This window comes from Arabidopsis lyrata (genome assembly GCF_000004255.2).
Source record: "Arabidopsis lyrata subsp. lyrata unplaced genomic scaffold ARALYscaffold_5, whole genome shotgun sequence".
Taxonomy (NCBI): Eukaryota; Viridiplantae; Streptophyta; class Magnoliopsida; order Brassicales; family Brassicaceae; genus Arabidopsis; species Arabidopsis lyrata.
In genome coordinates, this window is record NW_003302551.1 from 14,480,575 (window position 1) to 14,500,760 (window position 20,186).

A 20,186-nucleotide genomic window follows, 5' to 3' on the forward strand; every position below is an offset into this window, starting at 1 on the left:
CAACAACATCCTCTTCACCTCAATGGCTTCACGTAAGTGGATTCAAAATAATTTCTCTATATAATATATCAAGTTAAGTGAATGAACATATATAATGTAATGTTGTTGAAAATTGTGGTTGCAAGATATGTTGTGTTCGGGACTAAGAAGCATGGGAACGGGAAGATTGATGAGCTAGAGAGGTATATTGAGTCTTTGATATGGGAAACTGTTAAGGAAAGAGAAAGGGAATGTGTGGGATTAGATGACTACGAGAAGGTAATCTCTAATCTAACTATATATATTTGTATTTTAATATGAATTATTTATATGATTTTCTTTTTGTTTTTTTGAAACTAACATTAATTAATTTACTTTCTAAAATATACTGGGTCTCTTTTAAAGCTCGAAAAAAACAGAGTTCTCTAAAACGAGATCGGTCGAGATTGCATAGGTATGTCTATCGTGATGAAATTGTTAAATAGATATTGGGCTTTTAAGCAATTCAATCGCTTTAAAAAAATTTTGTAATCGTGAGAGAAAACTTTAGGGTTTGATTGTTTCAATTTTGATTTAGAATACGGAATTTTCGTTTTCTTTTTCTTTTTTTAAATAGTAAGGTAAATTCTAAATATATTACGGATATTTTTATCAAGAAAATTTCTAATTTTTAAAAATTAAAATTTAAGAAATAATTATGACGGTTTGCCTTAGATATTAAGGTATAAATATAGAGCTTCGGCCACACCATTAAAACTCATATTCGTTAACCTAAACATATAGTTTTGATAATATATATATTTTGTATTGTTTTGGAGCATGTCGATCGCAATATGCTAGGATAATGATTATGATTGTTTTCTTCATGTTGAGATGACACTGATTTCATGATTTAATTTTTTATAGATTCTGATTTCTTCAAATTGAAATATTAATTATTTTTACGTTTGTTTGCAGGTTGGATGTGTGGAAAGAACACATCGATGTTGAAAACGTTGGAATGCAAGCTAACACAGCCAAGATATTGGTCATGCAAAGATCTCTTATGATTCTGTGACTAAGAATTTAAGTGTGACTTGGGCTTATGAGCTAACAACCTCTGATCCTAAGGAGAGTTCAAGCCTTTCTTACATCATCGACCTCGCAAACCATCAGAAGTAATGTTTGGGTTTATAGCTGCTGCTGGAACAAACACAGAGGAACATAGACTTTTATCATGGGAGCTCAGTTCAACTTTGGATATCGAGAAAGCCGATAGCAAGATAGGATTGGTAGTTGGCATTTCGGTTTCCGGGTTTGTTTTACTGATAGTTTTGGTCCACACGATCGTGGTGGTTTGGTCACGGAAGCAAAGAAAAAAGAAAGACAGAGATATAGCAAACATGATATCGATAAACGAAGATCTTGAAAGGGAAGCAGGACCAAGAAAGTTTTCTTATAAAGATCTTGTGTGAGCAACCAACAGATTCTCAAGCCATAGAGAGCTAGGTGAAGGAGGATTTGGAGCGGTTTATGAAGGAAATTTGAAAGAAATCAATACAATGGTTGCGGTGAAGAAATTATCCGGTGATTCAAGGCAGCGAAAGAAAGAGTTTTAAATGAAGTTAAGATCATCAGCAAACTGAGACATCGAAACATGGTGCAACTCATTGGTTGGTGTAATGAAAAAAACGAGTTCTTGCTGATATATGAGTTAGTGCTAAATGGTAGCTTGAACTCCCACCTCTTTGGCAAAAGACCCCATTTACTTTCTTGGGACATAAGGTACAAGATAGCTCTTGGTTTAGCCTCTGCTCTGCTTTATCTTCATGAAGAATGGGATCAATGTGTACTGCACAGAGAAATCAAAGCAAGCAATATAATGCTTGACAGTGATTTCAATGTAAAGTTAGGTGATTTCGGTTTGGCTCGGGTTATGAACCATGAACATGGTTCCCATACAACAGGATTGGCTGGAACTTTTGGGTACATGGCACATGAATATGTAACGAAAGGAAGTGCGAGTAAAGAGTCTGATATATATAGCTTTGGAATTGTTTTACTAGAGATTGTCACAGGGAGAAAATCGCTGGAACGAACGCAAGAAGATAACAGTGATTCAGAGAGTAATGAGAAGAGTCTTGTGGGGAAAGTTTGGAAACTTTATGGAAAACAAGAAGTGATGACTTCGTCTGTTGATGAGAAATAGGGTAATGAATTCGATAATAAAGAAGCTGAGTGTCTTCTGGTTTTAGGGTTGTGGTGTGCTCATCCTGATAAAAAAGCTCGAGCTTATCATTGTAATCTTTTAAGCAGAAATATTCAATAAAGATTTTCTCTTCATCCTTGTCTTATTAAGACTTTCAGTTGCTATGTATTACATCTCAATAACTACGACTTCTTCTTCTTCTCCCTAGGTTAACTCAAATGGAGTTTCGGTATGTATTACATCTCAACTCTGCTCTGTTTTTTTTTTCATCTTAAAGTATTATTGGTCATGCTCTTGGAAAATGATTATTCTTTGCATAATCATACTTAATATCATTTGTACATTGTTATTAATACTACTTTGTATGTATTAGAGATGAGAATATTTTAAACATTCCAGTGGTCTCCTTCTTTTAAGTTTTATATATATATATATATATATATATAGATAGGTAATACTCGATCTTTTATGAACCGGTGGATAGGTAATATTCGATCTTTTATATATAATTTGTTTTCATTATGGATTTATAATTTAGATTAAGGTTCCAATGTTTCCACGTTTTAGAGTTTGTAAACGTGGTATTTCTCTTTTTTTAGTCAAGCATAAATTCTCCAAAAATATTAGGGTTTGTTTGATCCTTTTTCTCTATGAGCGGCTATCCAAGACGAGTTCAAAGTTGAGATTGTAGAGGTATCATTGTTTTTTATTAGTGGTTGTGTTTTCATATTGGTGTATTTCTACTTTTACATTGATTTCTCTGGTTGTGAATGATCGATCAGTTGATTAAGTTGTTTGATATTTGAGATTTTGGTTCTTTTTGTTTTGTTTTAAATAATTTGTGATTTCGTATATTTAAAATAATATTTTCATTTTGTCTTTCATATTTATGATTCTGTTACATCCAGGGATGGGTTCATACGAAAAATATAGATATTTTATTTAGGATATTTGCTTTCTTGAAATAAAAAGTTGAGTGAATTGTTTTTAGGTTACGCAATTTTTATTAGGTTTAAAATATTTTGAGATTGCTTTTGATCGTGCAATATACGGATTTGTTAGTGCCAGATTAATTTATTGAAAAGTTGTTCCTCCTTCTTTTTCTTTATTTTATCAATACCCTAAGAGATCTAATATCGTATGCATCAATTAAGTATCTTCTTTTACATTATCGGTGGATCCATTATTTTCTTTATATTTATGGATAGTAAGAGATCTCACCGAACTTGATGCAGCTGCAACTACGTTACAACGGTGTACAAGAGTTACATGACCAGAAGGAATTTTGCAGATTGTGCCATCGTTGTTGAGGAGCTCTGGTGAGTTACTTGATCCATCTTCTTCTTTTTAATTTCTTTTAAAGATGTTTAGACTAACCCTAATTGGTATTGCTTGAAATGTTGTAGGTGGAAGACTCTAGAGGGTGATGCTCTGGATTTGAGCTATGTTCTTTTTTTTTTATAAGAAGAGAAACATGAGGCGATGTTTCGAAATGGGCGCGAGCTAGAAAACGAGGTGCTAACGTCTGACATCATTTTATCTCTGTTTACTTATAACTCAAGGTGTTGTTAGTATATCTATATCTCTCTTTATTATGAAAAACCAACGTGAATCTCACTCTTTAGGTTGGGAAAGGCTTATCTAAAGATGAAAAGACTCAAAAATTAGCTCTTTAGCATTGGCTTGAAGTTGTAAGTCCCCATATCTTTTTGTAACTTTTTATCAAAGACAAGCTAAGTACATGTGAAGAAACAAATCTCCCTAATTCCGACCCACATGGGTGGTTCGGAGAGCAAGATAGTTAAGACACTCACAGCAAGGGAAGTTATCTTGGGAGGGTTGATTCTCGTTCTACTCTCAATTAGTCTATCGGGTTACAATTTGGATATTTTCATGAATTTCACAAACCATTGAACATTTTATTGCCCAGCCTATTTTTTTTTCCTAAGCCAATAAAACCAATATATATCTGATTTATATATTTGAAAAGCAAATGTACGATTTGTTAGAATGTAAAAAATGTAAGGACCATTTTGAAGAGATGATGAGAGATAGGCATAGTGACGAATTATGAAAGAAATGCAAAGTATTAAGGTCCAATAAAACAAGGGTGTGATTTTTGAGTGTTAAAACTTAGAACAAATATTTCTCCCAAGAGTAGTTAATGTAAACAAGAGCATGGACACAATAACCAGACAAAAATGAATTGAACATTAAAGTAAATATAAAATACAATGGGAAAACAACATGATCATAAAATAAAGAATAATTAAGAGCCCATGATATAGTACTTATGTAAGATTAGGAGGTGGAAGATTACAGCACTGATATCTTAAGTTTTTTTATTAAATTTAAACTAAGAACTTACATAATAAGCTTCACATTCTCGATATGGTTTATAAAGGTGTAAACTTGTTGACCTTCAAGAGGTCCAGTCCCTTGGATTTCAACTCTTGTGATAGAGTTCCTCTCTATATTTAAGTGAAAGATATGTAGAATAGGAAAACATATTCTTGGGTTGTTAGAGAGGAGCCACCCATCTCAAAAGAAGTATCAACTCTTGAGTTTAAGGAAGCAAACATATTGCTTTCAAAAACATTCCCTACAATTTTATTTGCCAATGAACCTTGTTGGGTAGGAATAAATAGGGTATCCACGGCTGAAGGAGTATCAACCATAGATAAATAGGGTATCCACAAATGTCAAAACTTTCACCTTCAAAACTGAAGCACTTAATGTAACACCGGGTTTTTATGAATAAATTTTACATCCATTCAAAAAAAAAAAAAAAACCATAGAAAAAGCCTCAGTTGGTGAAGCCTTTAAAGAGGCTAAAATAGTGGGAGTAAAAAGTTGGCGTTTATTGACGCAGTAGAGAGAGAGAGAAGCCAAGTATAGCTAGTGGCAGTTGGCGTTGCTGGTTCCTCCTCGAATAGAGGAGTAGAGCGTGTTAGAGCATAACACAATCGATCTCAACGTTTTGAACAAAGTGAGTTGAGTTGGCTGGAGCAAATTTGGTAATATATATTTAGATTATCTTACGGTTAAAATACCAAAGTAAACAATAAATTAATAAGAAAATGATATTGTATCTTTTTATGTTTTGCAAAATGTGTCTCTCCATTTTTTTTTTTTTTTTGAATATCAAGACTGTCATATTAAATATGGCAGTTTCATAATTTTTAGTTGGTTGTTCTGTTACCATTCAAATTCAAACTTGCAAGATATGTTACCTTTTAAATCCAAGTGGGAGAAAGAGAAGTTTTTTTTTGGTCAAAGAGAAAGAGAAGGTTGGGGGGCATACTCGTTACGTTGGTCCGTGATAACGTGTTTAACAAGTCCATTATGGTCTCTATCGTCAACGAATGAAAGCCTATTGCCTAGGGTTTTCTTGTGTTTTAGGAAATGTTCTTCCTCAAAATAGTTCTTCGCATAACAATTATATATATCAACTTAACTGAGAATAGCGATTAGTGCAAGTTTCAAATCCAAGAATGATGTCAATATACAATCCAAAATTTGTCACGTGTAGGGTTTAGGTAAGCGAGCGGAATTAAGCGTTAATTATAACCCAAGATCGTTGCATTGATTAATATAAAAGAATAGGCTTAAAACTCATGTATGTACAAGTTACATATGGATTTCCTAAGATTAATGAAAAAATCTTACAAAATTTAGTCGCCGCCTAAACACAATTGCCTTCAAAGAAAATACTTGAAGAGGTAGATTAAAGCTTCTGAGTCAAAGAAGCCGGATACAAAATCATCGTCACTCTCTTCCTTCACGTCCTCCTAAAGATGATTCATCACAAGATGAACAAATTAAACAAATAAATTAGAAATGATGAATATCAGCAGTAACTACAATTATGAATTTATTATGAGTAAAGTATATTAATTTAGTAAAAGGGTTTAAAAAGAGAAGAATACAATACCTTGTTTTTCTCTTCAGCTACTGGGGCAGCTTGAGTGGCACTTCCAAATGAAGACGATGAAGAAGAAACAGCCCTGGGAGAACCAGCAGATCCACCGGCACTAGCATTCATGATGAGATCATCCATATTTTTGTTCTGGAAAAGCTTGGCCAAGAGACTAGGCCAGTATGATTCAATGTCTAAATTGGCTGTTTTCACCAGTGTTGAGATCTTCTCAGCCTATTTTACAAGTAACCAAATTAGTTTCAATACATGTTAAGACAAACAAGCTACAAGTACTTAAGGCTCAAATAGAGCTGAGTCCAAAAATCGAGGTCAAGATTGAGACTAGTAAAAGAAGCGATTAAACCCTAAACAAATACTAGGCATTGAGTACAATATACAAGCTACACACACATAGATTGTACTAGAAATGACGAATGTGGAACTAAGAAATTGAACGGTTCCTACAGAAAAGGTAAAGCGGAAGATAAAAAGGAATTACGGTGACATCGATTCCATCGTTGTGGAGGACTAGAGCGGCGTAAGTGCAGGCTAGCTCACTGGTGGCCATTGTTGCTAGCTCGCGTCTCACGAAAGATCTATAAAAATAAACAATAGAGCTCATCGATTCATAGTCAGATATAATGAAACATAAAAACAAAACATGAAGAGACTACAGAGAGAGGATTAAAGACTTTGAGTAATTTTCGAGCTGTTTTTTTTTTAAACTTTAAAATAGGAAATAAGACAAAATAAATATACGATACTGACAAAAGGGATAATCGGTTTAAGGTGTTGTGTAGGTCTCCAATCTCCATACAAATCCAACCATTATATCTCCTGAGCCACCGAAACTTTTTTTGTCCATCCTCTTATTCTTTCCTTATCAAAGTGTGCTCTTAAAGATAACAGAAACACTCATGCTAAAAGATGTTTGTTTAAATGCAAATAATATATTAGATTATTACCGCGAAAAAACCGTTATTTTTTCGATATTCAAAACAAACAAAAAACCTGTTATTTTTGCGCTTAAATTTTTTTAAATAATTCTTTCTATATAATTTTTGATTAAAATACCAAACTTTTATAAGAGAAATTTTCGTCTTTTTCTTTTGTCAACGGGAAATTATCAATGTAAAGTTATTTAAATCCAAATCTATGATAAAAAGGTTCATCCACATTGAAGTTAGAATCAATCTTAAATTCCGACCATCTTAAAGAAGGATCCTACCAACTACCTCCTCTTAGTAGAGGAGGCAAATTAAGACAAACGGATTGAAGCCCAAAAATATATGCTTCAAGCAAGCCCGTGCAAGGAATGACACATGGGAGGTTCGAAGAGCAAGATAGTTAAGCCACTCACAGAAAGGGAGGTTATTATACAGTAGAATATCTTGGCAGAGTTGATTCTTGTTCTAATCTCGATTGGTCTATTGGGTTACAATTCAGATATTTTCATGAACTTCACAATTACCTTTGAACATTTTATTGCCCAGCCTATTTTTGTCCTTAAGCCAAGAAAACCTTGGCAAGCCCAGATGGCCATTTTGAAGAGATATAGGCAAAGTGACGAAGTACGAAAGGAATGCAAAGTATAAAGGTCCAATATAAAACAAGGGTATGATTCTCGAGTGTTTAAAGTTAACATATAAAACTTAGAAAAAATATTTTTCCCAAAATGTGGTTAATGTAAACAAGAGCATGGACACCATAACCAGACAAAGATGAAGTAAATATAAAATAGTCATATATAATAACTGAACAATAGGAAAACTACATGATCATAAAAATAAGGACTAACTAAGAGCCCATGATATAGTACTTATGAAAGATTAGGAGGAAAATTACAGCAATTAAGAACTTACATAATAAGCTTCACATTCTCGATATGGTTTACAGAGGTGTAAACTTGTTGACCTTCAAAAGGTCCAGTCCCTTTGATTTCAACTCTTGTGATAGAGTTGCTCTCCATATTTAAGTTAAAGATGTAGAAAGGGTTAGACTTCACGACGGGAGAAAACACAATTTCATTTGTACCGATCGTCCCAACAACGTAAACACTAGTCTCCCCAACTACGTCTTTCCACATAGGCGGCAATATGTGAACATACCTTAACCATTTCTGATTTACAACATCATTAAGAAGCCACAACTCAAAGACTGCATCTCCACCATCCATAAAGTCAAATGATTCATGACGAATTCCTCCTAAGTTGCCGTTGTAATTTATTAAAGTTGACAACTGAGCTTGGATCGGTATAAACTTGAATTTCTCATCCTTCATATCAAAGGAAACTATCCTACATTCTCTAGACTCACTATTCTTAGCAATATAAAACAGTACTCCATTGATGCAAACTGACCCATGATAATAAGGGTAATGGGCTTCAGGACATTCAAGCATTCTCCATTTCAATTTGCCTGTTCCTAGTGTAAGAACTTGATGCTCTTCAGCTTTGAACTTAAATGGCCTTTGACAAATTGTCATGCACAATACCTTATACTCTTTTTCGATTGGATCATACCCCATATAGGTTACAACCTTACCCCTTCTCGATCTCACTTTGGGTAAAGATTTGGATTCTCCAGTGCTAGGGTTACATATCATCATCCTTGCATCCCTCTTTCTACTTAAAACCCACTCATCTTTAGTACACAACAATCCACATACAGGTTCACAAACTCCAAACGAGTAATCTTTAGGGACATCCATATGATTATCAACAACTACAAGATTTGAGTTCTGGTCTGAAATCAGATACTGGGGTGATGAGAAGAAAGACCACTTACCCTCAGCTTGAAAAGTGATTAGGAGACGTGGCCGAGCAGGAGACCTCCTCAGGTACAAGTTGGTGAAATATGGACTGCGGAGAAGAGAATTCCACTTCTTTGACACGCAACGAAACCTCGCCACCGATTTCGCTGGCAATCTGGAGAGTATATCGACCACGAGGTCAATTAGCAACGTACCCGAGTTCTCTCCATATTCACCCACTGAAGAAGATATGGTTAGGGCAACATCTTCCTTGGAGACGTGCTTCTTTCGTTTTTTTATGGCCGACATTGCACACGAAAAAGAAATGAAACCCTTAGATTTCTGAGTACCGATTGACAAACACAACAGTGACCTTATAAATGAAACCCTTACAGGTCCACTAGACAGACATGACTGCCACCTTTCGGTTTATGTTCTACCTACCACAATTTTTATCTTTACTCTTTTTTTGTAACCTTATCTTTTTGTCTTTAATTTCCTTTTTGTAGCACCCTGTTTAGATATTATTACATATTTAGATTATTTATCTATAATTAGGCATTACTTTTTTAAGTGTATATATATATATATATATACACATACACTATACTACCCAAATTAAGTGATTATCTTGCAAAGATATCAAATTTTTACATTTAACAAAATTGAATAGATTTTGATTTTATTATAGAAAATTTGGCATATATATTTAGACTATTTCCCACAAAAAGACAATCATCTTATGGTAAAAATACCAAAAATAACAATAAATTAATAAGAAAATGATATTGTATATTTTTTTCTGTTTTACAAAGGGTGTCTTTCCATTTTTTTAATATCAGGACTATGATTTTTAATATGACAGTCTCATAAACAATAACATATTTCAATAGAATTTTAGTTATGACGGAAATACAAATACAATTGATAAATTAGGTATTCGCATAAAAAAAAAGTATAAAAAAATTATGTGACTGTATTATAGGTGTAAAATAGTTGAAAACGTGTTCATAACATTTAAAATTCACTAGTGTGTATCTTGTTGTGATGTTACCATTCAAATTCAAACTTTCAAGATATGATACCTTTTTAAATCCAAGCGTGATAAAAAGAAGTTTTTTTTTTGGTCAAAGAGAAAGAGAAGGTTGGGGGGCATACTCGTTACGTTGGTCCGTGATAACGTGTTTAACAAGTTCATTATGGTCTCTACATTGTCAACGAATGAATGCCTATTGCTTAGGGTTTACTTGTATTTTAGGAAACGTTCTTCCTTAAAATAGTTCTTCGCATATCAATTATATCAGTATTCAGTACTTAACTGAGAATAGCCATTAGTGTAAAATTTCAAATTAAAGAAAGATGTCGTTATAACTAGATATAATCCATAATTAGTCACGTGTAGGATTTAGGTAAGCGAGCGGAATTAGCCGAGAGAACGTTATAACCCAACATTGTTACATTGATTAATATAAAAGAATAGGCTCAAAACTCATGATAAAACATGTACCAAGTAAAATTACTAGACCTTCCTAAGAACAAAAAAATCTCACAAAATTGAGTCGCCTAAACACAGATTGCCTTCAAAGAAAATACTTGAAGAGATAGATTAAAGCTTCTTAGTCAAAAAAGAAGGATACAAAATCATCGTCACTCTCTTCCTTCTCGTCCTCCTAAAGATGATTCATCACAAGATGAACAAATTAAACAAATAAAGTAGAAATGTTGAATATCAGAAGTAATATATTACAATTATGTATTTATTATGAGTAAAGTATATCAATTAAGTAAAAGGGTTCAAGGAGAGAAGAATATAGTACCTTCTTTATCTCTTCAGCTACTGGGGCAGCTTGAGTGGCACTTCCAGATGAAGATGCAGAAGAAGAAACGGCCACGGGAGCAGCAGCAGATCCACCGGCACCAGCGTTCATGATGAGATAATCCATGTTTTTGTTCTGGCAAAGCTTGGCAAAGAGACTAGGCCAGTATGATTCAATGTTTAAATTGGCTATTTTCACACCAGTGTTGAGATCTTCTCAGCCTAGTTTACAAGTAACCAAATTAGTTTGAGTACATGTCAAAACAAACAAGCTACAAGTTAAGTCTCAAGTAGGTTGAGTTCAAAATCGATGTCAAGATTGAGCATAGTAAAAGGAGCGATTAACAAGTACACACAGATTGTACTAGAAATGGCGAACGTGGAACTAAGAAATTGAACGGTCGCTACAGAGAAGGCAAGAAGCGGAGTGTAAGTGCACTCTATACCAGGAGCTCAGATAAGTGCACAAGTTGCCGGAACAGGATTGAAGCTGTTCTTGGATACAGGAGTAATGACCAAGTAATTGTTGCTGACGTGGAATAGGCGCCAAATGAATGAATGACGTGGTGATCACAACAGAATAAGTTCAGTTTGGCAAGAAGATATTCGATGGAGATTTGGAAAGATCCAAGATCGAGAAGACTAAACCTAGAAGATTTGAAGACCTCGTGAATATAAAAGGGGTGCTAAGGCTCTTGCTAGGGTTAGCCGTTTTGTGAAGCAAAAAGGTAGTGCAAGCTTTTTTGTTCTGTTAGAGAGTAAGCGTTACTCTGTTTGAGTTACAAGAGAGATTAGAGAGTGTGTTCTTGTAATTCTCTTGTGAGTCTTAGAAATCTCAGGTGACAAGCTAAAAGTAGTTTTAGGTCTTGTGTAAAACCAGTTAAGAGAGTTGTAACTTCTTAACCAGATTTCTAATAAAGTAATACTCAGTGTTTCTGAGTTTGGGGAATACGGTTCTGAGTTCATCCAAATTTCACTTGGTATCAGAGCAGGCATCTGAACTAAGTTGTACTTGACAATAGGTGAAGATCCTGCGGAAAGGATGGACTACCCCAAGGAGTTTATCGCTATCGGTAAGTCAATCATGCTGGAAAAAGGAAACTACGGTCACTGGAAGGTGAAGATGAGAGCACTCATCCGTGGACTTGGAAAGGAAGCTTGGATTGCTACTAGCGTTGGATGGAAGCCTCCAGTCACTAAAGGTGAAGGGAAAGGATGTGACTAAGTCAGAAGATCAGTGGACTGACGCAGAAGAAAAAATAGCTACAGCAAACTCAAAAGCTTTGTCTTTGATTTTCAACTCTGTGAACCAGAATCAGTTTAAACGAATCCAAAACTGTGAATCTGCTAAGGATGCTTGGGATAAACTTGCTAAAGCATATGAAGGAACAAGCAGTGTAAAGCGATCTCGGATAGATATGTTGGCATCACAGTTTGAAAATCTGACCATGGATGAGACGGAGACCATTGAGGAGTTTAGCGGCAAGATCAGTGCTATAGCTAGTGAAGCACACAACCTTGGTAAGCAGTATAAGGACAAGAAACTGGTTAAAAAACTGCTGAGTTATCAAAGGTTAGAGTTATTAGTTTTTTATTTGTAAAAAGTCTTCTAAAATCTTCAATCAAAATTTTATCAAAGGTTAGAGTTATTAGTTTTTTATTTGTAAAAAGTCTTCTAAAATCTTCATAAATCTGGGTTATTAGATTCAGAATTTTGAAAAGTTAATAAAAATTAAAAAAAAATCTATGATTGTTAATAAATTAAATTATTATGTTAATATTTTATGATTTTATACATTTTTATTCACAATATAAAATCAGGAAAAGTATCATCAAAATACAATCTCACTATTCATATATAATACAATATTGCCAATGGCCCAATAATAATGACAAATCTTGTAAAGCCAAACTAAATACGTACTTGTTTAAAGCAAAACATATAAATTAATTAACAAATATTATGTAGTAATACATGATCTAATATAGAAATAATACTTTATGGCTAGATCTTAGATTCAGGTACCATTTCTCTTTGTAGGTTTTTTTTTCTTTTGTCATATTTTATCAAAATAATGGAGCGTTTAGTTACAGTTTGCCAAAATTCGCTATTCAATTGAGCCGTTTGAACCCATTACCGCAAGAGGATGATGATCAACCAATTAATACATATCAACCATTTCACGAAGGTGAGGCATTGAAGAATAACACGTACGTATGTACTGGGATGTTTATGCCCTAGTTTACAAACTTTGATGGAACTGGTAGTTGGTTTAGGTGGAGCAGTCCAGAAAGTAAAAGCGTGTTTAGGCACTGGAACCATTCGGTATGAGTAAAAAATTTAATGTTTATGGATTAAGAGTTCAAATTTTATTTATATGTAGAATTTTGACATTTTTGATTATTAAACATGTTACTTTACCAGTTTGTTGTTAACTTATTCTGTTCCAAGTCAAGGTTTAGTTATGTTCTAGTGATTTTGTTATTACAGACCACCTCTATTGATCGGTTCTTACATAGAATTCTAAACAATTTTGATATACAAAATAATAATTAAAATATTAGAGGGGTTCTCAAAAGAGGAAATAAGGTATCTAAGTTTCTCATTTGAGAATTGGGAAAAAGGCGTCTCTTGAGGATTCCTTGCATGTTGTCATTTGATGACTCATTGGCTACCGTAAAGAAGGAAAATAAATGTTGTAAGTACCCAACTTCTTCATGAAGAGACAAAGCGGCTGTGCACATAAAGAGGAGTATTAGACTTTGAAGTTTAAACAACTTCAAAGTATTGGTAGGTACATTTTCAACAAAACATAAAATAATCATCCAATACCTTACAATCAGGTTGACAGAAGAGGAAAACTGAACAATTGCTAACTAACTACATGAAGAGATTGTATTTGTAAAGTCCTATTATATATGAAGTCCTAAAACACTTAGATGTGCTTCACATTCTCTACATGGTCTATAAAGGTGAAAATTTCTGAACCCTTACGAGATCCAAGCCTTTGGATTTCAACTTTTATGATTGTGTTCCTCTCCACATTGTACCTCAAAACGTAGAAAGGATCAGATGGAAAATATGAAGAGAACACAATTTCACCACTGTGAGTCATCCCAACAACGCATAAAAAATACTCTTGTGCAACTAAATTCTTCCAAATAGGCGGGAATATGTAGATATGCCTCGACCATTTTCCTTCTTCGGGATCCTCTAATACCCGCAGCTCAATACTTTCCGTTCTTCCGGAATCAATACTTTCAGCTATTCCGGAATATAGATTCGAATAAAGCACACCTAATTTACCCTTGTAATTTATCGGAGTCCTATTCCACTTATTCTCATTAACTAGTGGTGGAATAATAAACTCGAACTTCTCAGACCTCAAATAAAAACAATCTATGGATACCAAGATTCGTGCCTCAGCTTGAAAATACAAAACTCCACTTATGCAAATCGCACAACATGTAGGTAAAACATTATCACGTCGTACCCTATAACATTCAATTTTTCTCCATGACAGTTTACCCGTACCTAATGTCAGAACCTTGGCTTTTTGAATACGGGACTTTTCACAAACTAGTAAGCACAATACCTTGTACTGTTTCCCGACTGGATCATACCCAAAAAAGATTCTCATTTTAGACTTCATCCATGTCGGGTTGGGTAAGGTTTTGTACTCTCCTGTACTAGGGTTACATATCATCAAACCCCTATCTCTATTACATATCAATCCACAGACAGGTGGACAAATCTCATGGGAACAATCTCTGGTCTGGAAACACATGTGATAATCGGTTGTTAAGTTCTGGTCGGTATTTAGAGCCTGAGGTGTCGAGAAGAATACCCACTTACCGTTGAGATGGAAGGTGAACAAGATACGAGGACTAGTCGAGTAGTTGGTGAGGTCACGGCTGAGAACTGAAGCCCACTGCTTCGACACGCAACGACACCTTGCTAGGTCTTCCAGTGGCAATCTCGAGACTATCTTAATCAAGAGATCATTTGGGATCTCTGAGAAGAAAGATGGTGTATTACAATTTTGTCGGGAGATTGTTAAACCCATTGAGATATACACCACAACGAATCTTGCTCTAATACTTCATGGAGACCGAATTTTTCTTTTTTTATTATGTAGGCAAGAAATGTTTTCTCTGTGTTATTTCACATAACGATCGACTGATATTTATACAATGAATTAACCTTAATTGAAACCCTAATTGATATATTAACAAAAGACTAAGAGAGTGTTATTGGGTTGTGATTTAATAGTGTTTTAATGACTTTAAAGAATCTGTTGTTGTTCACTCAAATTTTATTAAACTTTGTTAAAGTTTGATGTTATTAGTTTTTAATTTGTAAAAAGTTTTCTAAAATCTTCATAAATCTAGAGTTATTAGATTCATAATTTTATAAAGTCAATAAAAGTTATGTTATCCAACTAAAACAAAAGAATCTCTGATTGTTAATGAATTGAATTATTATGTTATTGGTTTATGATTTTATACATTTTTCACAAAATAATCAAAATCATGAAAAGTATCATCAAAATACAATCTCTCTATTCATATATAATACAATATGGCTAGTGGCCCATGGCCCAATAATAATGACAAATCTTGTAAAGTAAATCAAACTAAACACTTTTTTAAAGAAAAACATATACAAATTAATTAATAAATATTATGTAGTAATACATGATCTAAAAGATATAAAACTTCATGGGCTAGATCTTAGATTCAGGTACCATTTATCTTTGTAGTTTTTTTTGCTTTTGTTTCGATAAAATATGAACTTTATCAAAATAATGGAGCGTTTAGTTACAGTTTGCCAAAAGGGTGCGGAGTTATATGTGGTATTTTGACATTTTTGATTATTAAACATGTTATTTTACCAATTTGATTGTTAACTAATTCTGTTCCAAGTCAATGTACTTATCTTTTCTTTCTTCTTGAATTCCAGATATGAGATTAACTCACGTGTCTTTCAAATTTCAGTTTCCTTTTTTTTTGTCTCACAAGGTTTAGTCTGTTCTAGTGATTTTGTTATCACAGACCACCTCTATCGAGGGGTTTATTACATAGGATTCTAAACAATTTTGGTCTACAAAATAATAATTTAAATATTATATGGGTTCTCAAAAGAAGAAAGAGTGTATCTAAATTTTTCATTTTAGGAGAGAGGGGTTTCACAAAGATATAGAGTGGGTTTCTCATGAAAAAAAAGTGTTTAAAATAGCTAAAACATATATAGCTTACAACAATCACTGGTTCTCATGGTCACAGTTTCCACAATGAGATAAATTCAACAAAATACACACATATAATAGTCATACAATTGTAACCGAACAACTGTTACCTATACGAAATAGGTGCACGCTAAGGACTTTTTGAGAGATTCCAAACTTTAGAAGGCAAAAACCGTTCATTATAAAGTCCTATGAACTCCCGAGTACTTCCATAAGCTTCACATCTTCTACATGGTCAATAAAGGTGTAAATCTTCGGACGATCAGGAACAACAATCCCTAATTGGATTTCAACTCTTACAACAGTGTTACTCACCACATTGTAGTAGAAAATATATAAATTTTCCTCTCTATAGTATGGGGCGAAAACAATTTCACCTGTACCAATCATCCCTACAATGTATAGAAACTTATCCCCAACTAGATTCTTCCATGAAGACGGAAATTCATAGATATGCTTCGACCATTTCCCATTCTCGACATCATCTAAAACCCACATCTCAAGCCTTGTACTTCTTTCACTGAATAAAAACAACTCATCAGGGAGAATTGCGCCCAATTTACCATTGAAGTTTACAAGAGTTGACATCCAAATCATACTGTTCACATCAAGAAATTTGAACTTCTCAAATCTAACATCAAAGCAAACTAGCTTAATAGGTGTATGAAGTCTAGTGCCATTGCACGCAGCTAAATAGTACACAACCCCATTGATGCAAATCCCATCAGATGCAGAGCAATGGGATATCGAACATTCTATCGTTCTCCATGATAGTTCTCCCGTTCCTAATGACAAAACTCGAGAATAATCCTTGGACATGTGCAATACCTTGAATAGTTTGCCGATAAGGTCATATCCGAAATAGATATCGACCACCCTAGACTCCGCCCATGTCGCCTTGGGTAAAGTTATGTACTGTCCTGTGCTAGGGTTACAGATAAATGGATTCCTTTCTAAAGTACATAGCAATCCGCAGACAGGACGTAACATCCCAGAAGAACCATTTTCGGTTGAGAAACTCATGTGACGATCGGCAGCTAAAAGAATACACGAGTTCTGGTGCTGAGGTGCGGAGAAGAAGAGCCACTTACCGTTGAGATTGAAGGTGAACAAGAGACAGGGACGAGTCGATGATACTTTCAGGAACAAGTCGGTGAAATCTGGACGGCGGAGAATGGAAGCCCATTGCTTCGAAACGCAACGACACCGCGCAATGGATTTCACCGGCAATCTTGAGAGTATTGAGATAAAGAGATCAATTGGTATTGAATTTCGGGAGATGGTTAGGGGATCCTTCTCGGAGACTAGTTTCTGCCGTTTTTCCATGGCGGCACTAAACCCTAGATTCCCAAAATTTACACTAGGACAAGAGCCTCGGCAACAATATTTGCCCTAATTTATTTATGTTTTCAAAAGAGACAACGAGGGATAAATAAGACAAAATAAAGTTACTTTTTTTTTTGGTAGGCCACAAAATAAAGTTACTTTGTAAAAGAGATAGTCAGTCTAAGATATTGTCCAAGTGTAATTATCTCCACTCAAATTCGTACGGGTTATATCTTCTGAGTCACCGATTCTATTTTGTTTTTTTGGCAGCATTTCCTTTACTAAAAAGGTGTGTTCATAAATACGATGGAAACACTTCATCCCATTGTGGTTTTATGTTTTTGAACAGAAATACTAAAATAGTTCATGTATCATGTATGATGTAACACTATTATGATATAAAATAGTTGATTTGCCGTTAAAAAAAAAAAAAAAAAAAAAAAAAAGTTATTTTGTTGATATTCAAAACAAACAAACAAAAACCGTTATTTTTGCACTTTAAGAAAAATGATATAAGAAAAATTATCGTCTTTTTCTTTTGTCAACGGAACATTAGCAATGTAAAGTTATTTAAGTCCAAGTCTGTCAAAAAGGGCTCATCCACGTTGATGTCGGAATCATCTTTAGGACCATCGTTAAGAAGGTTCCTACCAACTACCTCCTAGTAGTAGAGGAGGCAAATACAAACGGATATATTTAAGCCCCAAAAAAAAAGAACATGCTTCAAGCGCATTGAGAGCCCGTGCAAAGAATGACTCGTGTGGTTGAGCTACACATGGGTGGTTCGGAGAGCAAGATAGTTAAGACACTCACAGCAAGGGAGGTTATCTTGGGAGGGTTGATTCTCGTTCTACTCTCAATTAGTCTATCGGGTTACAATTTGGATATTTTCATGAATTTCACAAACCATTGAACATTTTATTGCCCAGCCTATTTTTTTTTCCTAAGCCAATAAAACCAATATATATCTGATTTATATATTTGAAAAGCAAATGTACGATTTGTTAGAATGTAAAAAATGTAAGGACCATTTTGAAGAGATGATGAGAGATAGGCATAGTGACGAATTATGAAAGAAATGCAAAGTATTAAGGTCCAATAAAACAAGGGTGTGATTTTTGAGTGTTAAAACTTAGAACAAATATTTCTCCCAAGAGTAGTTAATGTAAACAAGAGCATGGACACAATAACCAGACAAAAATGAATTGAACATTAAAGTAAATATAAAATACAATGGGAAAACAACATGATCATAAAATAAAGAATAATTAAGAGCCCATGATATAGTACTTATGTAAGATTAGGAGGTGGAAGATTACAGCACTGATATCTTAAGTTTTTTTATTAAATTTAAACTAAGAACTTACATAATAAGCTTCACATTCTCGATATGGTTTATAAAGGTGTAAACTTGTTGACCTTCAAGAGGTCCAGTCCCTTGGATTTCAACTCTTGTGATAGAGTTCCTCTCTATATTTAAGTGAAAGATGTAGAAAGGGTTAGACTTCACGAATGGAGAAAACACAATTTCACTTGTACCGATCATCCCAACAACGTAAACTCTAGTCTCCCCAACTACCTGCTTCCACATAGGCGGCAATATGTGAATATGCCTTGTCCAATCCTCTTTTTCAATATCAAGATCCCACAACTCATAGCCTGCAACTCCACCTTCCATAAAGCCATGACGGATTCCTCCTAATTTCCCATTGTAATTTATCAAAGTTGACAACGGAGCTTTGTTCAGTATAAACTGGAACTTCTCATGCTTAACATGAAAGCAAACTATTATATCTTCTCTAGTCTCATCTTTCACAGCTAAGTAATACAACACCCCGTTGATGCAAATCTCCTTATGATGAGGGAAATGCTCGACAAAACATTTAAGCATTCTCCATTTCAATTTACCCGTTCCTAGTGTAAGAACTTGATGCTCTTCAGCTTTGAACATATATGGCCTTTCACAAATTGTCATGCACAATACCTTATACTCTTTTTCGATTGGATCATACCCGATGTAGGTTATAACCTTATTCCTTCTCGATCTCACTTTGGGTAAAGATTGGAATTGTCTTGTGCTAGGGTTACATATCATCATCCTTGCATCCTTCTTTCTACTTAAAACCCACTCATCTCTAGTACACAACAATCCACATACAGGTTCACAAACTCCAAACGAGTAATCTTTAGGGACATCCATATGATTATCAACAACTACAAGATTTGAGTTCTGGTCTGAAATCAGGTACTCGGGTGATGAGAAGAAAGACCACTTACCCTCAGCTTGAAAAGTGATTAGGAGACGTGGCCGAGTAGGAGACCTCGTAAGGTACAGGTTGGTGAAATATGAACTGCGGAGAAGAGAATTCCAATTCTTTGACACGCAATGAAACTTCGCGGCCGATTTCGCTGGCACTCTGGAGAGTATTTCAACCATGAGATCCATTGGCAACGTACCCGAGTTCTCTCCATATTCACCCAATGAAGAAGATATGGTTAGGGCAACATCTTCCTTGGAGACGTGCCTCTTCCGTTTTTTCATCATGGTGGACATTGCACACGAAAAAGAAAAGAAACCCTTAGAATTCTGAGTACCGATAGACAAACACAACAGCAACCTTATAAATGAAACCCTTAGAGTTCTGAGTATCGATAGACAAACACAACAACAACCTTATAAATGAAACCCTTTCTGGTCCACGACTGCCACCTTTCGGTTTATGTTCTACCTACCACATTTTTTTTTTATCTTTTGTCTTTTTTGTAACCTTATCTTTTTTTGTCTTTAATTTCCTTTTTGTAGCATCCTTATTAGATATCACTCCATATATAGATTATTTATCTATTAGGCAGTACTTTTTTTTTATGTATACACACTATATTACCCCAATCATACAATTGCTTTCGTGCTTTTTTGTATATTAAAAAAAAAAAATTTGAGCGACTTTATAAAAAAT

At 34.4% G+C, this 20,186-nt stretch overlaps 4 protein-coding genes, 1 long non-coding RNA gene and 1 pseudogene across 5 annotated transcripts; 2 read left to right on the plus strand and 4 right to left on the minus strand.

Annotated features, from left to right (window-relative positions):
• Nucleotides 1-1,154: 1,154 nt before the first annotated feature.
• Nucleotides 1,155-2,251, plus strand: LOC9312034 (annotated as a pseudogene).
• Nucleotides 2,252-2,326: 75 nt separating this feature from the next.
• On the plus strand, nucleotides 2,327-3,897 carry LOC110228484. Its single transcript, XR_002332037.1, has 4 exons — nucleotides 2,327-2,396; nucleotides 3,403-3,486; nucleotides 3,574-3,682; nucleotides 3,793-3,897. It is a non-coding gene; the product is annotated as an uncharacterized LOC110228484 (long non-coding RNA).
• A 2,009-nt stretch (nucleotides 3,898-5,906) lies between these two features.
• On the minus strand, nucleotides 5,907-6,654 carry LOC9312035. Its single transcript, XM_021024344.1, is given in 2 exon segments — nucleotides 5,907-6,337; nucleotides 6,602-6,654. Coding segments are annotated over 2 exon segments (117 nt in total). The 3' UTR covers nucleotides 5,907-6,273.
• Nucleotides 6,655-7,927: 1,273 nt separating this feature from the next.
• On the minus strand, nucleotides 7,928-9,346 carry LOC110228723 (F-box protein At3g49450-like). Its single transcript, XM_021026838.1, has one exon. It carries the CDS (start codon nucleotides 9,145-9,147, stop codon nucleotides 7,945-7,947), a length of 1,203 nt encoding a protein of 400 aa, XP_020882497.1. The 5' UTR covers nucleotides 9,148-9,346; the 3' UTR covers nucleotides 7,928-7,944.
• A 6,570-nt stretch (nucleotides 9,347-15,916) lies between these two features.
• Nucleotides 15,917-17,433, minus strand: LOC9313744 (putative F-box protein At2g19630). Its single transcript, XM_021026486.1, has one exon. It carries the CDS (start codon nucleotides 17,227-17,229, stop codon nucleotides 16,093-16,095), a length of 1,137 nt encoding a protein of 378 aa, XP_020882145.1. The 5' UTR covers nucleotides 17,230-17,433; the 3' UTR covers nucleotides 15,917-16,092.
• Nucleotides 17,434-18,354: 921 nt separating this feature from the next.
• On the minus strand, nucleotides 18,355-20,132 carry LOC9313745 (F-box protein At3g49450). The gene has a single exon (XM_002877631.2). It carries the CDS (start codon nucleotides 19,781-19,783, stop codon nucleotides 18,593-18,595), a length of 1,191 nt encoding a protein of 396 aa, XP_002877677.1. The 5' UTR covers nucleotides 19,784-20,132; the 3' UTR covers nucleotides 18,355-18,592.
• Nucleotides 20,133-20,186: the final 54 nt, after the last annotated feature.

What these genes read in the sequence shown, in the direction of transcription:
- LOC110228723 (XM_021026838.1), bottom strand. Translation starts at nt 9,147, where the DNA reads ATGTCGGCCATAAAAAAACGAAAGAAGCACGTCTCCAAGGAAGATGTT.
- LOC9313744 (XM_021026486.1), bottom strand. Translation starts at nt 17,229, where the DNA reads ATGGAAAAACGGCAGAAACTAGTCTCCGAGAAGGATCCCCTAACCATC.
- LOC9313745 (XM_002877631.2), bottom strand. Translation starts at nt 19,783, where the DNA reads ATGTCCACCATGATGAAAAAACGGAAGAGGCACGTCTCCAAGGAAGAT.